The sequence below is a fragment of the Oryx dammah genome, unplaced genomic scaffold (genome assembly GCF_014754425.2).
Source record: "Oryx dammah isolate SB20612 unplaced genomic scaffold, SCBI_Odam_1.1 HiC_scaffold_21, whole genome shotgun sequence".
Lineage (NCBI taxonomy): Eukaryota > Metazoa > Chordata > Mammalia > Artiodactyla > Bovidae > Oryx > Oryx dammah.
In genome coordinates this window covers 72,829,547-72,844,926 of record NW_024070205.1, presented here as the reverse complement: position 1 = coordinate 72,844,926, position 15,380 = coordinate 72,829,547, and the positions used below count along the sequence as shown (strand labels likewise).

General features: G+C 37.2%; 1 protein-coding gene across 1 annotated transcript in view; it reads left to right on the top strand.

Moving 5' to 3' along the window:
• Positions 1–15,380, top strand: part of KCNT2 (potassium sodium-activated channel subfamily T member 2) — a 1,342,824-nt gene that overhangs the window by 244,399 nt on the left and 1,083,045 nt on the right. Inside the window, 1 exon segment of the mRNA XM_040262901.1 lies at positions 9,322–9,430. Coding sequence (XP_040118835.1) covers positions 9,322–9,430 — 109 coding nt within the window.

Sequence of the window (15,380 nt, the reverse complement as noted above, 5' to 3'; positions counted from 1 at the left end):
CAAAGAAATCCCAGGGCTGATCTCCTTCAGAATGGACTGGTTGGATCTCCTTACAGTCCAAGGGACTCTCAGGAGTCTTCTCCAACACCACAGTTCAAACGCATCAATTCTTCGGTGCTCAGCCTTCTTCACAGTCCAACTCTCACATCCATACATGACTACTGGAAAAACCATAGCCTTGACTAGACGGACCTTAGTCAGCAAAGTAATGTCTCTGCTTTTTAATATGCTATCTAGGTTGATCATAACTTTTCTTCCAAGGAGTAAGTGTCTTTTAATTTCATGACTGCAGTCACCATCTGCAGTGATTTTGGAACCCCTAAAAATAAAGTCTGACACTGTTTCCACTGTTTCCCCATCAATTTCCCATGAAGTGATGGGATCGATGCCATGATCTTCGTTTTCTGAATGTTGAGCTTTAAGCCAATTTTTCCGCTTTCCTCTTTCACTTTCATCAAGAGGCTTTTCGTTCCTCTTCACTTTCTGCCATAAGGGTGGAGTCATCTGCATATCTGAGATTACTGATATTTTTTCTGGCAATCTTGATTCCAGCTTGTGTTTCTTCCAGTCCAGAGTTTCTCATGATGTTCTCTGCATATAAGTTAAATAAGCAGGGTGACAATATACAGCCTTCATGTACTCCCTTCCCTATTTGGAACCAGTCTGTTGTTCCATGTCCAGTTCTAACTGTTGCTTCCTGACCTGCATACAGATTTCTCAAGAGGCAGGTCAAGTGGTCTGGTATTCCCATCTCTTTCAGAATTTTCCACAGTTTATTGTGACCCACACAATCAAAATCTTTGGCATAGTCAATAAAGCTGAAGTAGATGTTTTTCTGGAACTCTCTTGCTTTTTCCATGATACAGCAGATGTTGGCAATTTGATCTCTGGTTCCTCTGCCTTTTCTAAAACCAGCTTGAACATCAGGAAGTTCACGGTTCACGTATTGCTGAAGCCTGGCTTGGAGATTTTTGAGCATTACTTTACTAGCATGTGAGATGAGTGCAATTGTGCAGTAGTTTGAGCATTCTTTGGCATTTCCTTTCTTTGGAATTGGAATGAAAACTGACCTTTTCCAGTCCTGTGGGCACTGCTGAGTTTTCCACATTTGCTGGCATATTGAGTGCAGCACTTTGACAGCATCATCTTTCAGGATTTGAAACAGCTCAACTGGAATTCCATCACCTCCACTAGCTTTGTTCCTAGTGATGCTTTGTAAGGCCCACTTGACTTCACATTCCAAAATGTCTGGCTCTAGATTAGTGATCGCATCATCATGATTATCTGGGTCGTGAAGATCTTTTCTGTACAGTTTTTCTGTATATTCTTGCCACCTCTTCTTAATATCTTCTGCTTCTGTTAGGTCCATACCATTTCTGTCCTTTATTGAGCCCAACTTTGCATGAAATGTTCTCTTGGTATCTCTAATTTTCTTGAAGAAATCTCTAGTCTTTCCATTGTGTTGTTTTCCTCTATTTCTTTGCATTGATCTCTGAAGAAGGCTTTCTTATCTCTTCTTGCTATTCTTTGGAACTCTGCATTCAGATGCTTATATCTTTCCTTTTCTCCTTTGCGTTTTGCCTCTCTTCTTTTCACAGCTATTTGTAATGCATAACTTTGTTTAAAAAGAATAAATAGATGAGGGAGACTCAAAAGGATTACAGTCTCTAGTTGGATTTGGTGTTAAGGGGTGTGTGCTGAGTCGTTCAGTTGTATCCGACTCTTTTCAGTCCCATTGTCTATAGTCCACCAGGCTCTTCTGGAGATTCTCCAGGCAAGAATACTGGAGTGGTTTGCCAGATTCCTACTCCAGGGGATTTTCCTGACCCTGGAATTGAACCTGCATATCTTATGTCTCCGGCATTGCAGGCAAATTCTTTACCACTAGCACCACTTGTGAAGTCCCCAGAACTTGGGAGAGGACTTACGTAGTGAAAAGGTTTCATTTAAGGGATGTAGTGCTAAGTCACTTCAGTCATGTCTGACTCTCTGCGACCCTATGGACAGCAGCCCACCAGGCTCCTCTGTCCACCAAATTCTCTAGACAAGGATACTGAAGTTGGTTGCCATTTCCTTCTCCATAAGGGATATTGGGCTTTGGCTAAATGACTGGAACTCATACCAACAAGAACTAGAAAACATATAGGATTTCAGCTCTGAGAAGAACAATTCCAAATAGATTCTGTCTCTCTAAGGAAAGAGAAAGTAAGCATGTGAATTGACTCCAGTTACCTTGTTACTGAGTCCCCAGGTTTCCAGTAACATTCTCAGAACATTGTATCTAGAATTTCTGATAGGCAGTCAGGTTTTCACCAGTACATGTCTGTGAGAATTAGTATACTCTCAGAAATCCAAAGTAGGATTATAGTTCCTGAGAGGTCATTGTCAAGATCAGGGAAGTACAAATAATCTTAAAACTGAAATCCAGGATAATGTTTTGGTCCATCAAAAAAACAAACAAACAAAAAAAAACAAAAACACAACCCAGCACATTTGAAGATTTAATTGGCTTTGATAGGTGATTCATGAATCAGAAAGCATCCATCTAGCAACAAGAAGGGAGCTCTGATGAATGATAGAAAAAATGAAGGATTTTATAGAAAGGATAGTGGATCCAGAAACTCATTAGCAAAGGAAAGAGAGGAATATTTTGATCCAAAAGCAAGGATCTTACCTTGTAGATTACTTCCTCTTCCTGTGGGGGTAGGAGCAGGGTCCAAGAGACATCTTACCTCATTGCTGCTGACCAGGAAATCCCAAACTGTTTGATTAAGATTACACTTCTGGTGAAAGTCATAAGTGCTGTCTGGTTAGGTATTAAATCTAGGGTTGGTGTGATGGGCTTTAGCACATCACCAAGTGATACCATCTTGAGCCTGTGGTTTTCCTCTTCAATGGGCCCCATACATAATGTAAAACTTTTCTGTTTAAAAATGGCAGGAAGGTAAAATTATACTAATAGTCCTCTGAGTTTTGATACCAAGGTCTAGAATGCTAAGCTGAGGCTCCTTTAATAAATCTTTCCTCTGATCCAGATTATTTTTGAAGACTGAGTTATTGCTGAGCCTATAGGTATTTGATTAAAACACAGTGGCTTGATCATTTGCTTTCTAGTAACCTGTTAGTCTAAAAGGGGAGTAACATATTTTAAAGTTATTGTATCTTAGGGGTTTTGGTTATATATTTTGTTTTCAACTATTTTATTTTAGAGGGCTTCTTTGGTGCCTTGGTGGTAAAGAATCTTCTTGCCAATGTTGGAGACACAGGTTTTCTCCTTGGGTCAGAAAGAGCCCCTGGAGAAGGAAATGGCAACCCACTCCAGTATTCTTGCCTGGAAAATCCACTGGACAGAGGAGCCTGACGGGCTCCCATCCATGGGGCTCCAAAAGAGTGACATGACTTAGCAACTAAAAACACCACCATTTTATTGAAGAACATTCTGAATTACTTTTGTATATATAATAATTTATATCAAATTTGAACCCTGCTTCTCTAAAGGTATCTGTTGCAAGTAATTTCAATGAAATTTTGTAGTTTCCTTGTTGTTTAGTCGCTCAATTGTATTTGATTCTTTTGAGAGCCTATGGAATGTAGCCTTACAGGCTTCTCTGTCCATGGGATTTTCCAGGCAAGAATACTGGAGTGGGTTGCGATTTCCTTAATTCAGTCATAAAGTCAAACTAACTAATGGTAGATAATATATGTTATAGATACTTTGTATTGTAATTGAATCTCATCTCATACATTATAGAAACCTATATATGTAGTCCAGTTTTACAGTTTATAAGACAACCTAATTGTGAACAAGTTGGGCCATTTTACTCAGGTGCTTTTAAGTTTAATCTAATGCAGTCTTTACTGTGTTTTCTGTGCATTTGTAATTCTAAATGCAAGAATTACTTTTAGCAAGAATTTTTTATAAACTAACACATTCTAGTGTTTGTAGGAAAGATTTGTTCTCCAGTTTGCTGCAAAACTTTTTACTCTCTCATATAAATGTTTTGTCTTTGTTCAGTCGCCTATAAATATTTATTTACAAATATTAACTTTCATGACTTCCTTTTTTGTCATCTTAAATAATGTCCAATAGATAAATTAGCAAAGCATACTTGAAATAAAAAAAAAAAGTCTATCATTTTCTAAGTGCTACAAATATATTTTCTTAGATTTTATTATTGGAAAACTCCTTTATATAACCTTTTTGAAGGATTTTTCTCTATACATAAAATTTTGGTTTCACAGTTTGTTTTGCTTTATTTCCTCCTCATTCTAAACTTTAGTTTGTTATTTCCTTGTCACCTGATTTCCATAATTTTAATGAAAATCTTTGGTCTTATGACTGTTTTTCTTTGGCTGCTTTCAAGATAATATCTGTATCTTTGGTTTTCAACAGTTTGAATGCCATGTGCTTAGGTGTGGTTATCATTTTGTTTACATAGTTTGGGATTTGCTGCATTCCTTAATTCCTAACTTTGTGTCTCATAAAATTGAGCCATTTCTGACCATTATTTCTTCAGATAATGTTCTGCTCTAATTTATCTTTTATTTCTTCCCTGGGAATCCAATTACATTACTTAAGATGTTTTCACATTTGTTCCCAAAGTACCTGAACTCTGTTCTTTTCCCGTTTCTTTTTTCTTTGTTTTTCAAATTGGATAAATTCTACTGATCTGTGGTCATGTTCATTGACTCTTTCCTCTGTCACTTTCATCTATTTCATGATCCATCCAGTGAATATTTTTCAGATATTTTAGTTTTCTATCTAACTTTTTAAATATTTTCTATTACTCTACTGATTTTGTTTTTCTGATTATTAGAAGCATTATTTTCCTTCACCTCACTGATTACAGGAGCTGCTTTAATCTTTGTCTGATCATTTTTACATTGATCATCTATATGCTAGCAGCTCTGGGGTATTTTTTGTTTGTTTCCCATGAAAATACGTTACATATTTCTGCCACTTCACATACTCAGTAATTTTGTATTGTATTCTGTTTATCATGCTTTGGGGTGAAGCCTTGGATTCTCTTGTACTCCTCTAACAATATTGATATTCTTGTTCTAGCAAGAACAAGAATAATTTGATGTGATTAATTTAATAATTTAATCAAATCATTAATCATTGAATTAATGATTTAATTAATTCGATAATTTAATTTGATTCAACTCAAAAGGCAAACTCTATCACGCTTGCTGTTGGCAGTGATTCAAATCTTAGTTCAGATTGCCTTTATTCTGCCCCATGCATACACCATTCAGGTGTCAGCCAACGTGTAAATTTATACACACAATTTTTAGTTTCTTTTCTCTGTCTCTTCTGGGATTTCCCAGTCAGCCAGAGCAATGTTTAACCAAATACCTTGGCACACTATGAACTGGTCAAGTTGATTCATGAAATTAACTACCACACTATTTTTGGAGGCCCACATTGCTCACCTAAAGAATTCTGGTTTTCTAGTCATTAACTTTCATGCGACTTAAAGTTACAAACCATTGATAACAGTTTATTCTTTCTGCACAGATAGTCCCTCAAATCTACTTGTACTTTTAATTTTCTGTTTCCCTAAGAGTAGTGTCAAATAAAACTTGCTGTGATGATAAAACTCCTCTGTGTTCTATATCTCCACTATTCTAATATAGATTGAATTTGCTGTATGTTGCTTTGAACTCTTGACATGTAGCTAGTGTGATAAAGGAATTTAATTATTAATTTTAATTAATTTTACTAAATTTTAAGTTTGAAGAGCCGCATGTGGCTAGTGGCTATCACACAGACAGTGCTACACTGATTATGTGCGTGTCCTCTTTGAAAACAATACATATTCAAATCTTCTGTCCCTTTTTTATTCAGCTGGTTTGGTTTTTGATGTTGGATTGTATGGACTGTTTATAGGTTTCGGATATCAACCTTCCTGGTCATATAATCTGCAAATACTTTCTCGCATTCTGTAGTTTTATCTTTTCATTTTGCCAATAGTTTCCTTTGCTGTGCAAAAGCTTTTAAGTTTAGGTCCCATTTGTTTATTTTTGCTTTTATTTCATTCACTTTAGGAAACGGACCCGAAACAATTACAACAATTTATTGTCAAAGAATGTTCTGCCTATGTTTTTGTTTAGGAGTGTTATGGTTGCTGGTCTTCCATTTAGGTCTTAATCCATTTTGAGCTTATTTTTGTGTTTAGTGGTAGAGAATGTTCTAATTTCATTCTTTTAAATGTAACTATCCAGTTTTCCCAGCACCACTTATTGAAGAGATTATCTTTTATCCTTTGTATATATTTTTCCCTTTTGATGTCTATTAATTGACCATAGTATGTGAGTTTATTTCTTGGATCTCTATTCTGTTCCATTGATCTATGAGACTGTTTTTGTGCTAGTCCTGTACTGGTTTGATTACTCTAGTTTGTACTATAATCTGAAGACAGTGTGATTCCTCCAGTTTTGTTTTTCTTTCTCAAGATAGTCTTGAATATTTGGGGTCATTTGTGTTCACGCAAATTTTAAAGCTATTTATTCTAACTTTGTTAAAAATGCCATTTGTATTTTGATAAGGGTTGCACTGAATCTATAGATTGCCTTGGAGATTACAGTCATTTTAATAATATTAATTCTTCCAATCTGAGAACACAATATATCTTTTCATCTGTATGATCTACACTTTCTTTCATCAGCATCACGTAGTCTTCAGACCACAAGTCTTTTACCTCCTTAGGGAAGTTTATTCCTAGATATTTTATTCCTTTTGATGTGATGATAAATGAGATTATTTCCTTAATTTGTCTTTCTGATATTTTGTTATTAGTGTATAGAAAAACAACAGATTTCTGTATATTAATTTTGTATCCTGAAACATTATTAGATTCATTGATGAGCTAGAGTCATTTTTCTGGGGTCATCTTTAGGATTTTCTATGCAGAGTATCAGGTTATTTGCAAACAGTAAGTTTTGCCACTTTATTTCCAATTTGGTTTCTTTTATTTTGTTTTCTCATCTTATTTCTTTGGCTAGAGAGTATGCAGATAGCCAACAGCAGCATGAAAAGATATTCAATAACACTGATCATCAGGGAAATGCAAATCAAAATCACAAAGAGATATCCTCCCCACCTGTCAGAATAGCTATTATCAAAAAGAATATAAATAATAATTGTTGGTGAGGATGTGAAAAAAAATGGAATCCTTGTACATTGTTGGTGGGAATGTAAATTGGTTCAACCACTGTCAAAAACAGTATACAAGTTTCTCAGAAAACTAAAAGCAGAACTACCATATGACCTAGCAGTTCCACTCCTGGGTATATATCTGAAAGAAAGAAAAACACTAATTGAAGATTACATGTGCATCCCACGGTTATATATATATTATATACACACACACACACACACAATGAAAAGATGAAAATTTGTCATAAAAAGAATGAAAATTTACCTTTTACAACAATAGATGGAGGGTACTGTACTCAGTAAATAAGTCAAACAAAATACTTTATGATATCATTATATATGGAATCTAAATAATACAACAAGCTAGTGAATATAACAAAAAAAAGAGAATAATATTTACTGAGAATAAGGTAGGGTTACCAGTAGGGAGAAGCAGTGAAGGAGGGGCAATATCAGGGTAGGGTTAAGAGGTACAAGCTATTAGGTGTAAAATAAGCTACAAGGATATATGTACAACACAGGCAATATAGTCAATGTCTCCTAATAATTATAGACGAGATACAAACCTTTAAAAATTGTGACTCACTATATTTTACACTTGTAACTTATATAATGTTGTATATCAACTATACTTCAGTAAAAAAGTAAATAAATAGAATGTATCTAACATTAGTGAATTTTTCTAATAGACTCATCCCTTTGTATTTGAGGGTTCTGCATCCTTGGATTCAACTAAGTTTGGATCAAAATATTTGAAAAAGAAATTCCAGAAATTTTCAAAAAGCAAAATTTGAATTTACTGGCTGGCAGCAATTAACATTGTATTTACATTGTACTAAATATTATAAGTAATCTAGAGATGACTCAAAGTATTTGAGAGGTGGTGCATAGGTTATATGCAAATTGTTGTTATTCAGTGACTAACTTGTGTCTGACTCTTTGCAACCCCATGAATTGCAGCATGTCAGGCTTCCCTGTCCTTCACTATCTCCCAGAGTGTTCTCAAACTCATGTCCATTGAGTCAATGATGCTATCTAACCAACTCATCCTCAGCTGCCCTCTTCTCCTGCCTTCAGTATTCCCAGCAGGGTCTTTTGCAATGAGTTAGCTCTTTGCATCAGGCAGCCAAAGTATTGGCACTTCAGCATCAGTCCTTCCAACGAGTATTCAGAGTTGATTTTCTTTAGGAAATACTGTACCATTTTATATGAAGAACTTGAGCATCCTCATATTTTGTTATGCATAGGGAGTCCTGGAAACCAAAGGACAGTTGTAATTTGCTTTGATTTATTCAATTAAATCAAGCTGATTTATCAGTTAAATCAGTTATGGGGTGATACTCTATGTAAGATTTCATGGTAAATATGATATTCACTTCCTTTCTCAATCTTAGCATTTCTTTAAAAAAAAAAAAACTTTTCTGTTACCTTTTTAATATCTGAAAGTTATTGATTTCTTCCAATACATACAAAGTCAAAATTCTTTTATCTTTACTGCCATATAAAAAGTAAACTAATGTGTTCTCACAAATGGTCTCTGCAGTCATTGCCCTTTTACAATCTATGTTAAAATTATTTTACATCCATCTTTTTCCCATGGAAACTGTTATTACAAACTCAGTTTTGCCACATTTCTGAAGGTTTCTACCCCTTAATTATTTTCTGGGAAAATTATTTTTTTGCTTGTCAAAGGCATTCCTCTTAATCTCTGCTAATTTCTAAGTGTTGACAATTAGTGCTAATTGAATTATGTATTGTTGATCTCTTTTATAGAAATTGGGCTTCTCTCGTAACTCAGTTGGTAAAGAATCTGCCTGCAGTGCAGGAGACCCAGTTTCAATTCCTGGGTCTAGAAGATACCCTGGAGAAGGAAATTGCAACCCACTGCAGTATTCTTGCCTGGAAAATCCCATAGACAGGGGAGCCTGGTGGGCTACAATTCATGGGATCACGAGAATCAGACATGACTTAGTGACTAAACCACCACCATAAAAATAGCAAGTTATCTTATCTTTAATAGTAAGAATTCTCAATGAATGATTTCCTATGCTTAATTTTAAACTGTAGATGTGACCATTTCACACACTGATTGACAAATTTTACTTAATATTATAACACTTTCAGTTCATCTCATGATATTTTGGGTTTTATCATTTCAGGATCACCAAACAATTTTAAGAGCATGGGCTGTAAAAGATTTTGCTCCAAATTGCCCTTTGTATGTCCAGATCTTAAAGCCTGAAAATAAATTCCATATCAAATTTGCTGGTAAGTCTGACCTCAAATGAGATCCTTTAAACCTTTCCTCAAATTCTTATTGTCATTGTAAGAGTTATGCTTCTGAAGTTAATGGTAGTTTATTATATCCATGTTTCTGTAGAACAGGATTTATTTTTTATCATCTACTTGTATAAGATAATTAATTCACTTTAAAATGTGAATCTTTGTGGTAAGACCTTATTTTTTTATATAACTTGGTGATTTTGGTAAATGAATTTGCTGAACATCCTAGTAAGCTTAATTAGATTAGCTCTGATAGTTGAGTATGAAATAATGACACGTTTCAAATGTTTTATATATATATATGTAGATAGATAATACTTTCTATACATTATTTTATATAAATATAAACTTACCATAGAATAGAATAATATAATGTATTCAGGTAATTTAAATAGATTTAATTTGAGGGTAGATATTGAAAATAATTCAAGAAAAAGATACATGTGAATTTTTCATACAAGTGCTGCTTTTAAAATAATTATCCACATGAGATTATACTTTAAACTATTAGAAAATTGAACAATAAAATGGTACTGTATCTTTTCTTAAGTGCTTCTGGAGGAACTAATTTTGATCCAGAGATAATTTATGCACTTTTTTTTTCTTCAAATATAAGAAACTTTTTTTAAAATAAAATTTCACCTTAATGGTCTGAAACTTCAAAAGTCTTTAAAAAGTAAATCATTTTAAGTATGTATTTGTGAAATGTATTTCCTTCGGAAGATTCACACATCTTACAATGCTCTATTAGTGTATGATATTTAAATGAAATTTTATAAACACTGGGCTTCCTTGGTGGCTCAGATGGTAAAGAATCTGCCTGCAATGCAGGAGACCCAGGTTCAATCCCTGGGTCAGGAAGATCCCCCTGGAGAAGGGAATGGCTGTCCACTCTACTATTCTTACCTTGAGAATTCCATGGATCATGGAGCTTGGCTGGCCACAGTCCATAGGATCGCAAAGAGTCAGACATGACTGAGTGACTAACACTTATAAACACTAAGAAGTTTTAAAGTAGTGATGAGTTCCATGAAACTATTGCTATTCAATTTCTTCTGAGTCATCTTTTAGTCTTCATACGAATGACATCATTTTTTTTCTAAAGAAGTATCTGAAATGAAGCAATGACTCTCAACTTTGGTGGTATTTTCAGTTCAGTTCAGTTCAGTCACTCACTTGTGTCTGACTCTTTGCGACCCCATGAACTGCAGCACGCCAGGCCTCCCTGTAAATCACCAACTCCCGGAGTTCACCCAAACTGACGTCCATCGAGTCAGTGATGCCATTCAACCATCTCATCCCCTTCTGTCTTGCCCCCAATCCCTCCCAGCATCAAAGTCTTTTCCAGTGACTCAACTCTTCTCATGAGGTGGCCAAAGTATTGGAGTTTCACCTTTAGCATTAGTCCTTCCAAAGAACACCCAGGACTGATCTCCTTTAGAATGGACTCGTTGGATCTCCTTGCTGTCCAAGGGACTCTCGAGTCTTCTCGAACACCACAGTTCAACAATTTAAATAAATAAATTTAAATTAAACAAACAAACAAACAAAAAAAAACATGAATTCTTTGGCACTCAGCTTTCTTCACAGTCCAACTCTCGCATCCATACATGACCACTGGAAAAACCATAGCCTTGACTAGACAGACCTTTGTTGGCAAAGTAATGTCTCTGCTTTTCAATATGCTATCTAGTTTGGTCATAACTTTCCTTCCAAGGACTGTCTTTTAATTTCATGGCTACAGTCACCATCTGCAGTGATTTTGGAGCCCCAAGAAATAGTCTGACAGTTTCCACTGTTTCCCCATCTATTTCCCATGAGGTGATGGGACCAGATGCCATGATCTTCATTTTCTGAATGTTGAGCTTTAAGCCAACTTTTCACTCTCCTCTTTCACTTTCATCAAGAGGCTTTTTAGTTCCTCTTCACTTTCTGCCATAAGGGTGGTGTCATCCGCATATCTGAGGTTATAGATATTTCTCCCGGCAATCTTGCTTCCAGCTTGTGTTTCTTCCAGCCCAGTGTTTCTCATGATGTACTCTGCATAGAAGTTAAATAAACAGGGTGACAATATACGGCCTTGACGTACTCCTTTTCCTATTTGGAACCAGGCTGTTGTTCCATGTGCAGTTCTAACTGTTGCTTCCTGACCTGAATACAGATTTCTCAAGAGGCAAGTCAGGTGGTCTGATATTCCAATCTCTTTCAGAATTTTCCACAGTTTATTGTGATCCACACAGTCAAAGGCTTTGGCATAGTCAATAAAGCAGAAATAGATGTTTTTCTGGAACTCTCTTGCTTTTTCCATGATCCAGCAGATGTTGGCAATTTGATGTCTGGTGGCATTTTAGAATCTGTTTTAAAGAATATTTTTAAAGGACTAATGAGAGATTCTGAGCATGTAAATGGTTTTGGATGGTGCTAGGGCTTCTTTAAACCTATTTCCTAAATCAAAAATTAAAAACAACAGAGGGTGGGCCTACACTGGAGCTGAAATGTCTTGGTCTCTCAGCTGGTTTCCAGGGGTGGGCAGGGCAAACAGACCAGAAGGGGAGGCTTGAGTAGGGAAGACGAGGAAGATGAGAAGGTCTGCTGGAGGACAAGGGTGCACCCCGGGCCTCTTGCCAGAGTAGCCTCAGTGGTGGGAGCCAGATAGTCAGCCCAGCTGAGAGGGAGGAACACCAGGCAGTGGACAGCAGAGGAGGAGGTGCTCATAGCTGGGAGCAGAACAGAGATTCGGAACTTTATACATCACATTTCTTACCCCGTGATGGAAAGTGTGTAAATTAAATGTCAGGAGAAAACCAGGCTGTATAAATTTAATCCAGTCACTGTACCTCCAGACCTACAGCTGAATTCATCCTTGTCAGAGATCAAGCCCTGAGCCTTTGGAGTAGGAGCACTAACTCCAGCACCCTACACTACCAGAGAACTGACCCTAGGGAGTCTCAAATACTGAGAACTCACACAAAAGAAACCACTTGATGACAAGGCCCAATATCACCCCACCACCAGTAGCACCCTGTGTAGGACACCTCATCTAAACAGCAAACAAAACAAAAATACAAACCCAATCATCAGCAGACAGGATTATCACCTCACTCCACCTTGCCCATCAGAGGAAAAACAAACAAACAAACAAACAAAAAACTCAGCACAAATCTCTCCCTATGCAAAGCTTACACAAACCACTGGGACCAAACTTAGGAGGGCAGAAACCAAAAGGAAGAAAGAATTCAACCTTGAAACTTGGGAAAAGGAGACCTCAAACACAATACACTGAAATAATAGTAATAATAAACAGTTCAGTTCAGTTCAGTCGCTCAGTCGTGTCCGACTCTTTGCGACCCCATGAATCTCAGCATGCCAGGCCTCCCTGTCCATCACCATCTCCCGGAGTTCACTCAAACTCACGTCCATCGAGTCTGTGGTGCCATCCAGCCATCTCATCCTCGGTCTTCCCCTTCTCCTCCTGCCCCCAATCCCTCCCAGCATCAGAGTCTTTTCCAATGAGTCAACTCTTCGCATGAGGTAGCCAAAGTACTGGAGTTTCAGCTTTAGCATCATTCCTTCCAAAGAAATCCCAGGGTTGATCTCCTTCAGAATGGACTGGTTGGATCTCCTTGCAGTCCAAGGGACTCTCAAGAGTCTTCTCCAACACCACAGTTCAAAAGCATCAATTCTTTGGCGCTCAGCCTTCTTCACAGTCCAACTCTTACATCCATACATGACCACAGGAAAAACCATAGCCTTGACTAGACGGACCTTTGTTGGCAAAGTAATGTCTCTGCTTTTCAATATACTGTCTAAGTTGGTCATAACTTTTCTTCCAAGGAGCAAGCGTCTTTTAATTTCATGGCTGCAGTCACCATCTGCAGTGATTTTGGAGCCCCCCAAAATAAAGTCTGAAACTGTTTCCACTGTTTCCCCATCTATTTGCCATGAAGTGATGGAACCAGATGCCATGATCTTCGTTTTCTGAATGTTGAGCTTTAACCCAACTTTTTCGCTCTCTTCTTTCACTTTCATCGAGAGGCTTTTTACTTCCTCTTCACTTTCTGCCAGAAGGGTGGTGTCATCTGCATATCTGAGATTATTGATATTTCTCCCCGGAATCTTGATTCCAGCCTGTGTTTCTTCCAGCCCAGCATTTCTCATGATGTACTCTGCATAGAAGTTAAATAAGCAGGGTGACAATATACAGCCTTGACCTACTCCTTTTCCTATTTGGAACCAGTCTGTTGTTCCATGTACAGTGCTAACTGTTGCTTCCTGACCTGCATACAGATTTCTCAAGAGGCAGGTTAGGTGGTCTGGTATTCCCATCTCTTTCAGAATTTTCCACAGTTTATTGTGATCCACACAGTCAAAGGCTTTGGTATAGTCAATAAAGCAGAAGTAGATGTTTTTCTGGAACTCTCTTGCTTTTTCCATGATCCAGCTAATGTTGGCAATTTGATCTCTGGTTCCTCTGCCTTTTCTAAAACCAGGTTGAACATCAGGGAGTTCATGGTTCACGTATTGCTGAAGCCTGGCTTGGAGATTTTTGAGCATTACTTTACTAGCATGTGAGATGAGTGCAATTGTGCAGTAGTTTGAGCATTCTTTGGCATTTCCTTTCTTTGGAATTGGAATGAAAACTGACCTTTTCCAGTCCTGTGGTCACTGCTGAGTTTTCCACATTTGCTGGCATATTGAGTGCAGCACTTTGACAGCATCATCTTTCAGGATTTGAAACAGCTCAACTGGAATTCCATCACCTCCACTAGCTTTGTTCGTAGTGGTGCTTTCTCAGGCCCACTTGACTTCACATTCCAAGATGTCTGGCTCTAGATTAGTGATCACATCATCATGATTATCTGGGTCATGAAGATCTTTTTTGTACAGTTCTTCCATGTATTCTTGCCACCTCTTCTTAATATCTTCTGCTTCTGTTAGGTCCATACCATTTCTGTCCTTTATCGAGCCCATCTTTGCATGAAATGTTCTCTTGGTATCTCTAATTTTCTTGAAAAGATCTCTAATCTTTCCCATTGTGTTGTTTTCCTCTATTTCTTTGCATTAATCACTGAAGAAGGCTTTCTTATCTCTTCTTGCTATTCTTTGGAACTCTGCATTCAGATGCTTATATCTTTCCTTTTCTCCTTTGCTTTTCGCTTCTCTTCTTTTCACAGCTATTTGTAAGGCCTCCCCAGACAACCATTTAGCTTTTTTGCATTTCTTTTCCATGGGGATGGTCTTGATCCCTGTCTCCTGTACAATGTCACGAACCTCATTCCATAGTTCATCAGGCACTCTATCTATCAGATCTAGGCCCTTAAATATATTTCTCACTTCCACTATATAATCATAAGGGATTTGATTTAGCTTATACCTGAATGGTCTAGCGGTTTTCCCTACTTTCTTCAATTTAAGTCTGAATTTGGTAATAAGGAAATTCAGGATCTGAGCCACAGTCAGCTCCTGGTCTTGTTTTTGTTGACTGTATAGAGCTTCTCCATCTTTGGCTGCAAAGAATATAATCATTCTGATTTCAGTGTTGACCATCTGGTGATGTCCATGTGTAGAGTCTTCTCTTGTCTTGATGGAAGAGGGTGTTTGGTATGACCATTGCATTTTCTTGGCAAAACTCTATTAGTCTTTGCCCTGCTTCATTCCGCATTCCAAGGCCAAATTTGCCTGTTACTCCAGGTGTTTCTTGACTTCCTACTTTTACATTCCAGTCCCCTATAATGAAAAGGATATCTTTTTTAGGTGTTAGTTCTAAAAGGTCTTGTAGGTCTTCATAAAACTGTTCATCTTCAGCTTCTTCAGCGTTACTGTTTGGGGCATAGACTTGGATAACTGTGATATTGAATGGTTTGCCTTGGAGACAAACAGAGATCATTTTGTCGTTTTTGAGATTGCATCCAAGTACTGCATTTCGGAGTCTTTG